The sequence below is a fragment of the Loxodonta africana genome, chromosome 12 (assembly GCF_030014295.1).
Source record: "Loxodonta africana isolate mLoxAfr1 chromosome 12, mLoxAfr1.hap2, whole genome shotgun sequence".
Taxonomy (NCBI): Eukaryota; Metazoa; Chordata; class Mammalia; order Proboscidea; family Elephantidae; genus Loxodonta; species Loxodonta africana.
Window position 1 is genome coordinate 83,769,980 of NC_087353.1, and position 12,897 is coordinate 83,782,876.

Genomic DNA, 12,897 nt, shown 5'->3' on the forward strand with positions numbered 1-12,897 from the left:
AATTCATTAAAACACAACCTTGAGGCCTGGCTGCCTCAAGCAAATGTCCCCCATCAGATGGGATAAACACAGAAGATGAAATCTTACATCCTATTGTCAAGGCTCAAGTGTTGCCAGTAATCTCAGCTTCCGGGCTAGCTTTTCCTCTATGAGTAATGTGGGCTCTGAAGGTGGGCTTGGATGAAAGGAGAGGTAGCGTGCACGAGGAACCCAGCCATACATCCAGCCAGCTCATCAGGTATGGAGAGGGCCTGCTCAAGACCAAAAGTCCTGCGCTAGACACTGAAGACATGTCTCTGGGCCAGATGGCCCCTGCCCTCAAGAGGGCCGCATGGCTGACTCACCCCTGCCCCCCGCCAAGAGGGGCTGTGCGGCTCCAGCTCCCATCAGCGGCCCAGCCTCACGATCCCATCTGTCCCAGCTGGCAGGTCCCACTTCTGCTTGAGCCGCTGTTGAAGAATCGTACTATAATGTAGAGTGATTCTAAAGTTAGCGACTAAAGGAAAAAATTCATTAAAACACAAACTTTTATGGTGTTTAATGTTACCTTGGAGGGAGGAGGGAGGAGGGCCGAGGGGCAGATTGACAATAAAGATAATGCAGATGGTGGTAAGTGCTGTGAAGGGTTAGAAAATGGCAGCAGGGAATGGATTGGTTGGGACATAATTCTTTGGTAGTTGAGATCTGAATAGAAGCCTGAATGAGCAGGAGTCCAGAATTGCCCGTGAGATTTGAGGAAAAAGCTCCCAACAGTAGGTACAGAAGACCTCACCCAGGAAAGTCTTGGGAGAACAAGGCAGCAGCCCATGGGGCTGGAGCAGAGGGAGTGCAGGAGAGTGGGGATGGAGAGAAAGCAGGGTGGGGAGGTGGAGGGGCTGGACTGAGTAGGCGTTAGCAGCCGTGGAAGGGAGTCTAGATCATACAAGCAGTGGGAAGGCGCCACAGTGCTGGGTAGGGGAATGGCATGATCTGATTGTGCTGCTGTCATGTTCATACACTTCAAATACAGCTGAGTCCTAGTTGGTGACCAGTAAGCCTCTGAGGGACACTGTTGTGTGTCCACCTGTGACCACTCTCTCCTGCCCCAGTTCCTTTCACATAGATTCCAACACAAACTTCCTAAAATACGCATCTTATCTCCTCACTCCTGGGCACTCTCCAGCTAAAACTCAAACATAAAATTCTAAACTCCTCAATCTGGCATTCAAGGCCTTTGTGGCCTGGCGCCTGCCTGTCTTACCTGCACAGCCTCCTCTTCCACTGCTCTGCTCTCCTGTTAACACCCTTGACTCTGTCAGTTCAAGAATTACCGACTGGACCAGTGCAACTCACTGCCAGGCCCTTCCCCACAGACAGAAGTATGGGTGCTTGGTGATATCACTGGAGCCAGATCAAGCCTCTCCTGAAGCTAGCCCTGCCTCTAGCCAAGTCCTTCCTTGTTTAAGCCAGTTTGAGTCGGGTTTTCTGTCACTTACAATTGAAGGATCTGCCTGACTGATATCGAGGTAGAGGAGGAGAGGAAGAGGACAAGGAATTACAATAGTGTGGCAAGTGTGATGATGGAGAAAGTGCAGGGAGATGGACAGGGAGCCGGACGTGGTGACAATCTACTAGTCGGGCAAAGGAAGAGGCAGAAGAGGGGAGAGTATCCAGGCAGAGAGAATAACGTGCAAAGGCGCAGAGGTGAGAAACAGGACGTCTCATTTAGGATCTGAAAGAAATACTGTATTGCTGAAAAGCCAGGAAGGGAGAAGCAGAGAGAGAAGCAAGGGCCTCACCATCTGGGTCATGTGAGTCCTGTTAGAGTTTAGACCCAACCCCTTGGCCAGTGGGAAGCCAAAGGGTCTTCAGCAGGGCAGTGACATGTTCGGACCTGCACTGTGGGAAGATCACTCCACGAAAGCAGACTGGAGGAGCCAGGATCAGCACAAAGCTGTTGCAGAGGTGGAGGTGGGACAGTGGGACCCGGCCTAGGGCAGGAGCCGTGGGTCGGAGGGCCACTTGGCAGGTGAACTGGACTGGATTAGGTGACTGAGTTCATGCAGGAGGACCAGGAGGAGGAGGCATTTAGGCTGCCTCTCCAGCTTCTGGCAAGAGCAGCTGGATGGGCAGGGCTGCCACTCACGAGAGGATGCACAAGGGACCCAGGGAGGAAAAGCACAAGTGTAGCCGAGCCTACCGGCCTTGTGCCCGCTCAGGCCAGCTGTGCCTCAGCAAGAGGAGTGTCCAGATTCCAGGCAGGCCAAGGCCAGGGCTCAAAAGTCCAGACTATAGCTGGCCAGGTCTCGATGGGATGAGTGACCAAAGCTGGGGACTGTGGCAAAGTTGCCCTGGCCGAGTACCGTGAGCTGCCCTGAGCAGTGGTGGCTTCGGTACTGTCATGCAGGGGAGCTCTGCTAACATTACCTGCTCGGAGCCAAAACCAAGGACTCTGAGTTCTCATCTGAACTCCAGGAAAAAAGGAAGGGCCATGTCATGGATTGAATTGTGTTCCCCAAAAATGTGCGTCAACTTGGTTAGGCCATGATTCCTAGCACTGTGATTGTCCACCATTTTGTCATCTGATGTGATTTTCCTGAGTGTTGTAAATCCTACCTCTCTGATGTTAATGAGGCAGGATTAGAGGCAGTTATATTAATGAGGCAGGACTCAATCTACAAGATGAGGTTGTGTTTTAAGTCAATCTCTTTTGAGATATAAAAGAGAGAAGCAAGCAAAGAGACATGAGGACCTCATACCACCAAGGAAGCAACCACCGGAGGCAGACCGCATCCTTTGTACCCAGGATTCCTGTGCTGAGAAGCTCCGAGACCAGGGGAAGATTGATGACAAGGACCTTCCTCCAGAGCTGACAGAGACAGAAAGCCTTCCCCTGGAGCTGGCACCCTGAATTCGGACTTGCAGCCTACTAGACTGTGAGAGAATAAATTTCTGTTTGTTAAAGCCATCTACTTGCGGCATTTCTGTTATAGCAGCACTAGACAACTAAGACAGGCCACAACACAGAGAGAGGCACAGACCATAGACAGAGGTCGCGGCAACTGCTTCATACAGTTTTATTCCAAACCGATTAATAAGTGAACATAAAAAATAAGAGAGGTGATTCGTGTGACATGTGAAGCCCCGAGTGCCTCTCTTCCAAGCATGGCTGTGCCGGTCATCTTCCTGGAGGCAGGGTGCCCCACGGCCCTGTGCACCGCTAATGCTGCCTGGAACGCAAGGACTTTTTGTTTGATGAGGAGGTGCCAGCCTCCCTCTCCTTCTCAGGGTTGAAGATCTCTGTGTACAGAAAGGCCCGGGAAGACACTGTGAATGGCAGGGCTGGCTGCACAGCAGCTCACAACCACAGCTACATTGCCTGGGCCCCAGGATTCTGCATCATGTCTGTGGCATTTGTCACTGCTAATCCTCCTACCCACCCTGTGAGAAAGGCAGAATTAGCCCTAATCTACACTCAACGAACTGAAGGAGCTGTGTGTGTGATGGCTGCCAGAGAGCCTTTACTAGACCAGATCCTCACATGCCTTGGAATTTCTACCGGGTTCTAGAAAGCCGTTTGGAAATGTGCAAGCAAGTCGGCCTAGAGGCTGCTTCAGCTTAGGGGACTTGGGTCCTGTTAAAGTGGAAACACACGTGCTATGGGACCCTTCTAAGGGCTGCCTGTTTCCAGTGCCTTCTCAGTGCCAGGGGCCAGATACTGGAGGCTGGGCCATGAGTTCTTCAGGACTACGAACCTGGTATCTCGTGGGGCCAGCAGTCGTTACAGTGGGGGCAGCGTGGTTCAGAACTGGACCGGAAATACTTGGCCACGCAGGGCAAGTGCATCCTGATCCCGCAGGTCTCGCAGCTCTGACCCTGCAACGAAAAAGGCTGGTGGTGAGTCCCTGCGCACACCTCTGTGTCTCACAGATCTTCAGGGAAGTTGCCAGGAAAACATCCAGCTGGTTACATATTTTTATCTTCCAGGCCCCAACTTAATAATGATAATAATACCAAGAGTCCTTAGTGTTTTAGCAAAGAATTCAGATCAAGTTAATGCCGGCAACCCTATGAGAAAAAGCGAAAGACTCAAGGCCGGAGCACATGGCATCAGCAGGCCAGCCCAGCAGAGCAGCAGGGCCGCCCCAGGTACTCTCGAGCTGTGCACGTGCGGGCCCTGCACACGCAGATCCTGCAGATGGTGCAAACTGCGACAACCCTGCAGAAAGGCAGCCAGCAGTGTGGATCGAAGGCTAGAAAAGCACATGCACTCTTTGCCCCAGAAACTCCACTTCTAGGAAATAATCAACAAGTGCCCAAGGATCAGGGAGCAAAGAGGCCTATCACAGCGTCATGTACAACTGCAAAAAAGCAGAAATTTAAAAGGAGACGCCAACGTCCAGGACTAGTCCAGTGATTGTAAAGCTTCACAGAACGACAGCATGCAGAATAAAACCCATGGCCTAGAGGAACACTGAAAAACAGAGAATGGCGTTCACCACATAACTTTTTATGAAGGACTTATGAGAGCAGTTCTGATGAAAAATAAAACAAAGAACGCTTGGATTAGACAAGAGGAAGCAGGGAGGAGAAAAGGGTGCACTCGTGTAGGCACAGCGAGGCGCTACTCCCTCGATCTGCTGACTCAGAGGATCTGTGGGCAGCGCCGAGGTCCCAGCAAGGAGGAGAACTCCGGGCAGGAGCAGTGGCGAGCCCCGCCCACTGCCGCACAGTACCTGGATGAGGAGGCTGTGGCAGATGTTGCACATCTTCACGGAGTCAGGGTATGTCGCCCGGATGTACTGCTCCATCTCCAGGATGGCCCGGCTGTGCAGGGTGAACTCCCCTTCTTTCTGCAGGGACAGTGATGGGAGGTGCCATCTCAGGCCACTGGCACACCAGGCCCGTTCCTGCTCAGGGTTCTGTCCAGGCTGTTCCCTCTGTGGTTCCCTAGCGCAAGGCCTAGGACACGTCACCGGGTCTGGATATCCCTCTCCTCTGCAGGCTTCCCCAGTGCCAGGCAAGAGATTGTGCCTAAAAGGAAATGGAGAGGACGGCCTCCGCGCCCTCTCCACGCCCCCCACCCCCCCGCCCCCAGCCCTCACAGACCAGAGCCACTCAATCTGCACAGCAGCCCACAAGCAAGGCAGCACTGTCCCTGCCTTTCACAGACGAGGACACTGAGGCCAGGAAAGGATAGGCAGTCTCCCAGAGGCTCAAACCCAAGACACCCCTCCCAGAGTGCCTGTTCCTGCCACCCTTCTCCCAGCGCACCCCTCCCCACTCCCCAAAAGCATCACACCAGATACCTCAGCTGCAGCATTGAACCCGCCCACCTCGCTTTACAGGGGACCCTGGAAACTGAGTCCAGAGACAGCAGGAGCAGCCCCAAATCACATGGTGGGCACAGGGCCTCGAACGGAAGCCAGGCCTCCGGGTTCCCACATCAGGGCCCAGTCCACGTACCCTGCAGCCTGCAAACCCAGGAAAGCCCAGAAGCACGTAGACAATGTGGCAGCTGTGGCCAACTCTATCGCCAAGTTACAGGAAAGAGGCAGGACTGAGCGAAACCCAGTACAGAGGGCAAAGCCTCAGATGCAACAGGAGCCCCTGTAAGTTCATTTTATGTTTCATCAAAGTCAACTAATGAGCTCACACCACACACAAAAACAAATTCAAAATGGGTTGAGGACCTAAATGTGCAAACTAAAACCATAAAATTCTTAGAAGAAAATGCAGGGGTAGTGCAGTCAGGCCTAGCTTTTAACAATGGGCTATCTGATATAATAACAAAAGCACAAACAGCAAAAGACAAGTAAATGTGACCTCATAAAAATGAAAAACTTTTGTCCATCAAAAGAAGTTGCAACAAAAGTGCCAAGAGAAGCTACAGACTGGGAGAATATCTTCAGAAACTGTGTATCTGATAAGAATCTAATAACCAAAATATATAGGAAATTTCAACAACTTAACAAAAAGACAAACAACCCAATCATAAAATGGGCAAAGGACTTGAACAGATATGTCGACAGAGGACATTCAAGTGGCCACCAAACACATGAAAAGATGTTCAACATCATTAACCATCAGAGAGAGGCAAGTTGAAACCACAGTTGCACACTGTTTCACTCCCACTAGGACGACTAAGTTAAAAAATAATAATATAGCAAATGTCACCGAGGATGCGGGGAAATTGGAACCCTGATCCACTGCTGGTGGGAATGCAAAATGATACAGCCGTTATAGAAAACAGTGTGGTGTTTCCTCAGAAAACTAAAAATGGAAGTACCACATGACCCAGCACTTCCACACCTAGGTATATACCCAAAAGGCTTGAAAGCAGAGACTCAAACAAAGACTGTTATACCAGCGTTCACTGCAGCACTATTCACAATAGCAAAAGATAGAAACAACCTAAATGCCCATCAACAGATGAATGGATAACTAAAATGTGGTACTTACATACAATGAAATACTACTCAGCCAGTAAAAGAAGTCTTGATACATGCTACAGTATGGATGGAGCTGGAAGACATTATACTAAGTGAAATAAGTCAATCACAAAAAGACAAACATCGTATGGCCTCACTTACACAAAAAGACAAGAAAAGGAAATGTGTAGAGACCAGGATTAAATAGTGGTTACCATGTGTGGGAGGGAGGGGGAAAAGAGGGGAGTTAATGAAGAAATACTGCATTGATTAAGCGTCGGGTTGCACAACCAATTATTGTAATTGCTGTCAATAAGTTGTACACCTATAAAAAGTTGAATTGGCAAACATTGTTCAGGAGAGATATTTAGAACAAAGACAAAAAAAAAAAGTAGCTGCTGAGGCTGCTTATGTACAACCACGCACCTCATGGGATTTGGTTCCTTGGCTTGAAAGTCTAGGGTCATGGTTTCATGGGACATTCCAGTTATTTTAGTGCTTCTGTTCTACCTCCTACTTAACTGGGTAGTGCCTGGGGTCCTAAAAGCTTGCAAGCAGCCATCCAAAGTACAACAATTGGTCTTTATTTGCCTGGTGCAACAGAGGAAGGAGGAGGGTCAGGAACAGGAGAAGGATGTGGAATGTATAGCTAATTGCCTCCATGAACAACTGCCTCCTTTGCCGTAAGACCAGAACCGGAAGGTGGCCAACTACCATTACTGAACATTTTGATCAAAGACTCTACAGAAGAATTCTAATTAAAAGGAGCAAAATGGAGAACAAAATCGCAAATTCTTATGAACTCCAGACTTTCTGGAGCCATGGAGGAGGGAAGAATGAACCCCTGAAACTATTGCCCTGAGATATTCTTTAAACGTTAAACCATAAATATTCCCTGAAGTCTTCTTAAAACCAAATAGTCTAGTTTAATGTCTGCCTTGAGCGTTATGCTCTTTTAAGGACTATCTATATGGGATCAAATTGACAACAGCAACTCAAAAGATCACATAGAAGCATTAGGGGGCAGTGAGATTATGTTAATGGGGCAGGAACAACTCAGAAAAGAGGGTGAGAATGGCTGCCCAACTCAAAGAATGTCATCAACGTCACTGAACTGTATACGCAGAAATGGTTGAACTGGTGCATGTTCCGCTGTGTACACTCTCAACAACAACAACAACAACAGGACTCTTCCCAGGGCGCTGCAGCTGAGGGAGGCCAGCAGGTTGGGTTTTGCAGCACCCACTCGCTCGGCAGCGCACAGAACTGCCTGACCCACCATCTCACCAGAGCTCAGAGCTGCCCCTGAAGAAGGCAGTACTACCATCTCCATTCTACTGATGAAGAAGCAGGAGCCTGGATTCCCAACTCAGATCCAACAGACTCCACAGATGTGGCCTTCCCACCCTGTCACCCAGCCTCCCTGAGCACAGAGGGCTGGGGCAAAGGGAAAGTCTAACACTAAATAAAGTCAGAGGACATCCCTGCAGCCTGTGCAACTCATAACATGACAATGTCAGTCTATGCACGATGTGAATGATAACTCGCCGGTCAAAAGCAGGACCCAAAGGGTGAACTAGAATGTTACAGAGTTAGCACTAGGGGGTGAGAAAACAGGTCACTTTCAATGTGTTTCTTTTTGCATATTGATAGTTTCTAATCTTTCTGTAATGAGCAAATATCTCTTACACCCCAAAGAAAAATTGTGACAAAGCAATCGATAGGGAGTAGCAGTCACCCAAACTGAGGTCTGAACTCAGGTTCTGCCACCAGTGAGCTGCATTTTGTTCAGCTAAAACTCAGAGCACTCCATCGTCGGCGGCGGGCAGCTGGGAGGACTCAAGTGCATGATGTACGTAGATGTGCCAGGAGATCCCGGCACAAGCCAGGAGCTCAGTGAACGTGGGTCCCTCCGCATCCTCACCTTGCCCTCTCCTGCCTTTCTCCTCCTATCGGGCACCTCAGGAACTGACTATTTCAGGTCAGGTCACCAGGGATGGGTCCACCCCATTTAGATATCAGTAGCTCAGGCCACTATAACTATGACAACCCAGAAGCAAGCCCTCCCTGAAAAGGAAGTGATGGATCGCAGCAGCCACAAGCAGCAGCCTCCAGCCACAGATCCGACCACCAAGTGAGAAGGTTCCGGGACGACACAGAACACATCCTACACGGTCACAGAAACTCGTGGGGGCAGGGTGCAATAAAATGGGCGGAAGCTGAGCATGCCTGGCTCCTGGCTTTCTTGGAAACAGTGGTTCCTTTTTGGAAAAGGAGCTGAAACGTTTGTTCTGCTCCTATCACTAGGACTAGGACACGGAAGGGTGTCTAGAAACTTCAGCCTGCAGTGTGGTGCTTTCACAGATCTCCACAGTTCCCTCTCAAAAAGTTCTTCTCTACTTCCTCTTTGCTCCTTAAGGGTAAGTGTCTAAGTGAAAGAGTCCAAGAGCACTGGTCCTGAGTAATATAATGTTGATAATAACAATGATGATGATAGCAGAGAACTTTGCAAGCTTACTACAAGTGCCAGGTGCCCCACAACGAGCACTTTACATCCACTGTCTCACTCCTTAGGTCCCTGGGTGGTGCAAGCAGTTTGCAGTCAACTACTAGCCTAAAGGTTGGAGGTTCAAACCCACCCAGCAGTGCCACAGAAGAAGGCCTGATGATCTGCTTGCATTAAAGATTATAGCCAAGAAAGCCCTACAGAGCAGTTCTGCTCTATAACACATGGGGTTGCCATGAGTCAGAACTGATTTAATGGCAACAGTTCTGGTTTATGTCTCACTTCTGCTGTTACAGGCCTCAAAGTAACACTTATTCTCCTCTCACAGATTAGGAGTACAAGGTCACGAGGCCCAGGGCTTTAGACCTGATGCTCGGGCTGTGCTCTTATCCACTGTACTACACTGCCAAGTGGTCTGTGGAGCAAGGGTTCCAATCCTGGAGCCTGGAAACCTGGGAGCGAGTCTCGGCAATGCCACCCTGGCTGTAGGGCCCCGAACAGATCGTGTGAGTAACGTGGTGTCGGGTGGGGAGGAGTCCAAATCCTCCTCACAGGGTTGCTGTAGGCATGGAACAGGTAACAGACCTGAAAGGGTCTGGCTTAACAGACATCAGTGGACATGAATGTGGTTTTGGAGGAAAAATCATTATTCAGTCTAGAAAGTGAGCCAAGCTAGGGAAACCAGACTAATTACCTCAATCAGCCATTTGTTTTGCACAAACTTCTGTAGCACTTGCTCGGCTTCCTTCTTTCTCATCTTCTTGCCTTTAAGTTGATCGACCAGGTTCAAAATGTTTGTGGAAGATGCAAAGCCAGATTCTGAGTCAATAATCAGTTCCAACTAGAAAAAAGAGCAGGAACTGTGTTCATCTATCAAATCGACAAAACAACTTTGAAGCAATATTACACTTGCCAGCAGGGGTGCAGAAAAGCAAACGGCCATCTCACAGGCAGACGTGGACACTGGTACCACCCTTCAAGAAAACAAGCCCTAAGTGTGTCCAGTCCTTTTGACTCAGTGGTCACTCCTGTAACTTCATCCCAAATAATCTTAATGATCAGAAGTCAAGAAGGGTCACCTGACTTCTCTTGCTTCCAACCTCACCTCCCTGAAAGTACGGGAACTGGAGAATGACGACATAAAGGAGGCAGCGCCTGTCCTTACTCCTCAGGGGACATCAAGGCTAGCACAAGTGGAAGGCTGGAGCCAGGACAGATGAGAGGGCAGAGCCAGAGAGCGCACAGGTCAGGTACCACATTCCTGAGCTCAGTGACAAGTGAGCAAGGAAGAGAGACAGCTCGGGAGCCACGGAAGCAACGTGCACTCAGCGCCAGGAGGGGCTGACAGGCAAGCTCCCGAAAGCTTCTGCCCAGGGCGGGGCGGGAACACGTGGGAGGGCAGGCTGCCTGCACACACACACAGGTGTGCATCCCTCGCCTTTCAGCCCCAGTTCTCAGGCTTGACCACCAAGGGCCTCCAGGGAGACTTAAGCAGTGCTGATTCTAGGGCCTCAGCCTCAGAGATTCTGCTTCAGCAGATCTGCAGAGGGGCTGGAATGTCTGAATTATTTTTAATTCCCCAGTTACGAAATGAGGGCCACTGTCTTAGCCAGGTGCCCAAGCCAAGTACTGGACAAGAGGGACAGAGAGAACAGTTCAGAAGCCTGGTAGATCAGTGTGTCTCAAATGTGAACGTGCAAATAATTCGGAGTCGGGGGGAGCTTCTTAAAATGCAGATTCAGATTCCTTATCTGGGGAGGGGACTCAGATTCTGCATTTCTGCTCTCAGGTGGTGCTGATGCCACTGGTCCAGGGCACACTCTGAGTCACCAAGTACCACTTGGTCCACTGCATCACATACCATGAGGCCCTGCGGTTGCTCACCCAGCCAGGGGTGAAACCTGAAATAGCCCTTCTTTCTCAGGTAGCCGTTGGTGACCTCCCCAGAAATCACCTGGCAGCAGAGGCTGTGAATTCTGGAGAGAAAGAGCTTTTGACCCTTTAAGAATAGTTTCCATTTCTAATGATGAAGACACAAGCTTCCCGTAAGAAGCCAGGCTGATGGGCAAGGGGAGTTACTGCACTTACAGCCTTTCTAAACAGGTCCAGTTCATTCTCTGCAAAATCCGAGGCCATTTTGGAAACTGAAGTTGTTGCAAGATTCACCTAAAAGAACAAGTCAGCATGAAGGTCACTGTTTGTTAACTCCTTTGTGGGCCCTCCCTTCCTCCCTCAACAGGCATCATGCACCTGTGTCCAGCCACTGAGGGGAGTTTGTAATCAGTTTACTATCACGGACTTTACTCTTCAGCTCAGTCAGCGTGCCCGACTCTCAGAGATTTTTTTTTTTTTAACTTTTATTGTGCTTTAAGTGAAAGTTTACAAATCAAGTCAGTCTCTCATATAAAAATTTATATACACCTTGCTATATACGTCTAATTGCTCTCCCTCTAATGAGACAGCCCACTCCTTCCCTCCACTCTCTCTTTTCGTGTCCATTCCGCCAGCTTCTAACCCACTCTTCCCTCTCATCTCTCCTCCAGATAGGAGATGCCAACATCCAACTCTCAGAGATTTTAAGGCTCCAAAGGTTGTGCCGTACTTTCCAAACTCAGATAAATTTGGGAAGTTGTCTACATGCCAGTGGAGCTCCAAATATAAAAGGCACTAAGGCACAGAGTAGCAAAGAAATCTGCTTTACTTTGTGTAACCCAGCATTTCCACAGGTGTCTGACTGCATAGCCCTTTTTCATGGAACAGTTGGGAAACTCTGGGCTAGCAGGCTCCTTTCTGAGTATGGGCCTGGTTGGTAAGAGCCTATGAGTGGGTGGGCAACAACGTCACAGAGGTCTGCCTGGTCTCCTACGACAAGCCTAAGGGTGGTCCCCTAGCCAAGGATGCCCAATGGGTCTCAATCGTAGTGCTCCCCGACGTTTCTTCTCCCAGCTTCTATGTTCTGGTCCAAATGAAAACTCATTTTCTTCCTTTAACCCTAATATTCCATACATTTAGGGTGACTTCTTACAGAGAACTGTCAAAAAACAAAGTCACACACTGCCATGTCTTGGGTTGGCAAGGCTGCCGTGTGGTGGGGTTAATGAGAACTGACTGAGGTTAAGAGACCTGAGCTCTAGTTCTGGTTGGGCCCAACCTTGACAACTAGATGACTGTGAACATGTCATTCCCTTCAGAGTCTTGGTTTCTTCACGTGTTTACGGAAACAAAAAAGCAAAAAACAGAATAATATAGACCTCAGGGCTCACTGTGAGGACAGGAAGATGGTCTGGGTCAGGGAGGTGGGGGCGGTTTCAGTTTCTTTCCACTTCACATCAGGCCCTTGTATAAGGCCAGGCACACTTTCACTCTTTACAAGCAAGGGTGCTCATTCCAAGGCACACTCAGATGTTTCCTTACAAATGCCACAAGAGGGCTCTCTGTCTTGCACTTAAAAACAAAAACAACCAAACCCGTTGCCCTCAAGTCGATTCCCACTCATAGTGACCCTACAGGACAGAGCAGAGCTGCCCCATAGGGTTTCCAAGACTGTAATCTTTACAGAGGCAGACCACCACATCTTTCTCCTGCAGAGCTGCTGGTGGGTTCCAACCATCAACCTTTCCGTTAGCAGCCAAGCTCTTAACCGCTGCACCACTAGGGCTCCTTGTCTTGTACTTACGAGAGCATAAATGGGTCTCCCATCATCTTCTGTGACTCCTTTCTTTACCTCAATACACAAGGATTCCAGGACACTGTTAATGTTGTTGATGAAGTCCTCCAACTTCTCTACAGTAGCGTTGCCTGTAAATAAACAAGCAAAAAAGGGTGGTGGGAGGGCATCATTAAGAATATGTAGCTTCTTTCAATCATTCCTTCGCACCTGAACACATATGACAGCAAAGCCAGAGACGGGTGAAGGCCCTGGCCCTCAGGGGAGAATACCAATCCTGCATGGCTTCTTACATCCTGGGACATTCGAAGTCA

General features: G+C 49.4%; 1 protein-coding gene across 4 annotated transcripts in view; it reads right to left on the reverse strand.

The window, feature by feature from the left end:
• NSMCE1 (NSE1 homolog, SMC5-SMC6 complex component) overlaps positions 1-12,897 on the reverse strand; it is a 49,063-nt gene that overhangs the window by 300 nt on the left and 35,866 nt on the right. For 2 of the 4 annotated variants that reach the window (XM_010598473.3, XM_003418828.4), the window contains 6 exons: positions 12,593-12,714; positions 11,005-11,082; positions 9,611-9,757; positions 4,716-4,832; positions 3,735-3,855; positions 3,041-3,279 (listed from right to left, as the gene is read on the reverse strand). In XM_010598473.3, coding sequence (XP_010596775.3) covers positions 3,200-3,279; positions 3,735-3,855; positions 4,716-4,832; positions 9,611-9,757; positions 11,005-11,082; positions 12,593-12,714 — 665 coding nt within the window. In that variant the 3' untranslated portion in view covers positions 3,041-3,199. Of the gene's footprint in view, positions 1-106; positions 466-3,040; positions 3,280-3,734; positions 3,856-4,715; positions 4,833-9,610; positions 9,758-11,004; positions 11,083-12,592; positions 12,715-12,897 lie in introns of those variants that run through there. The other 2 variants (XR_010323658.1, XM_064295733.1) reach the window with 2 other exon arrangements.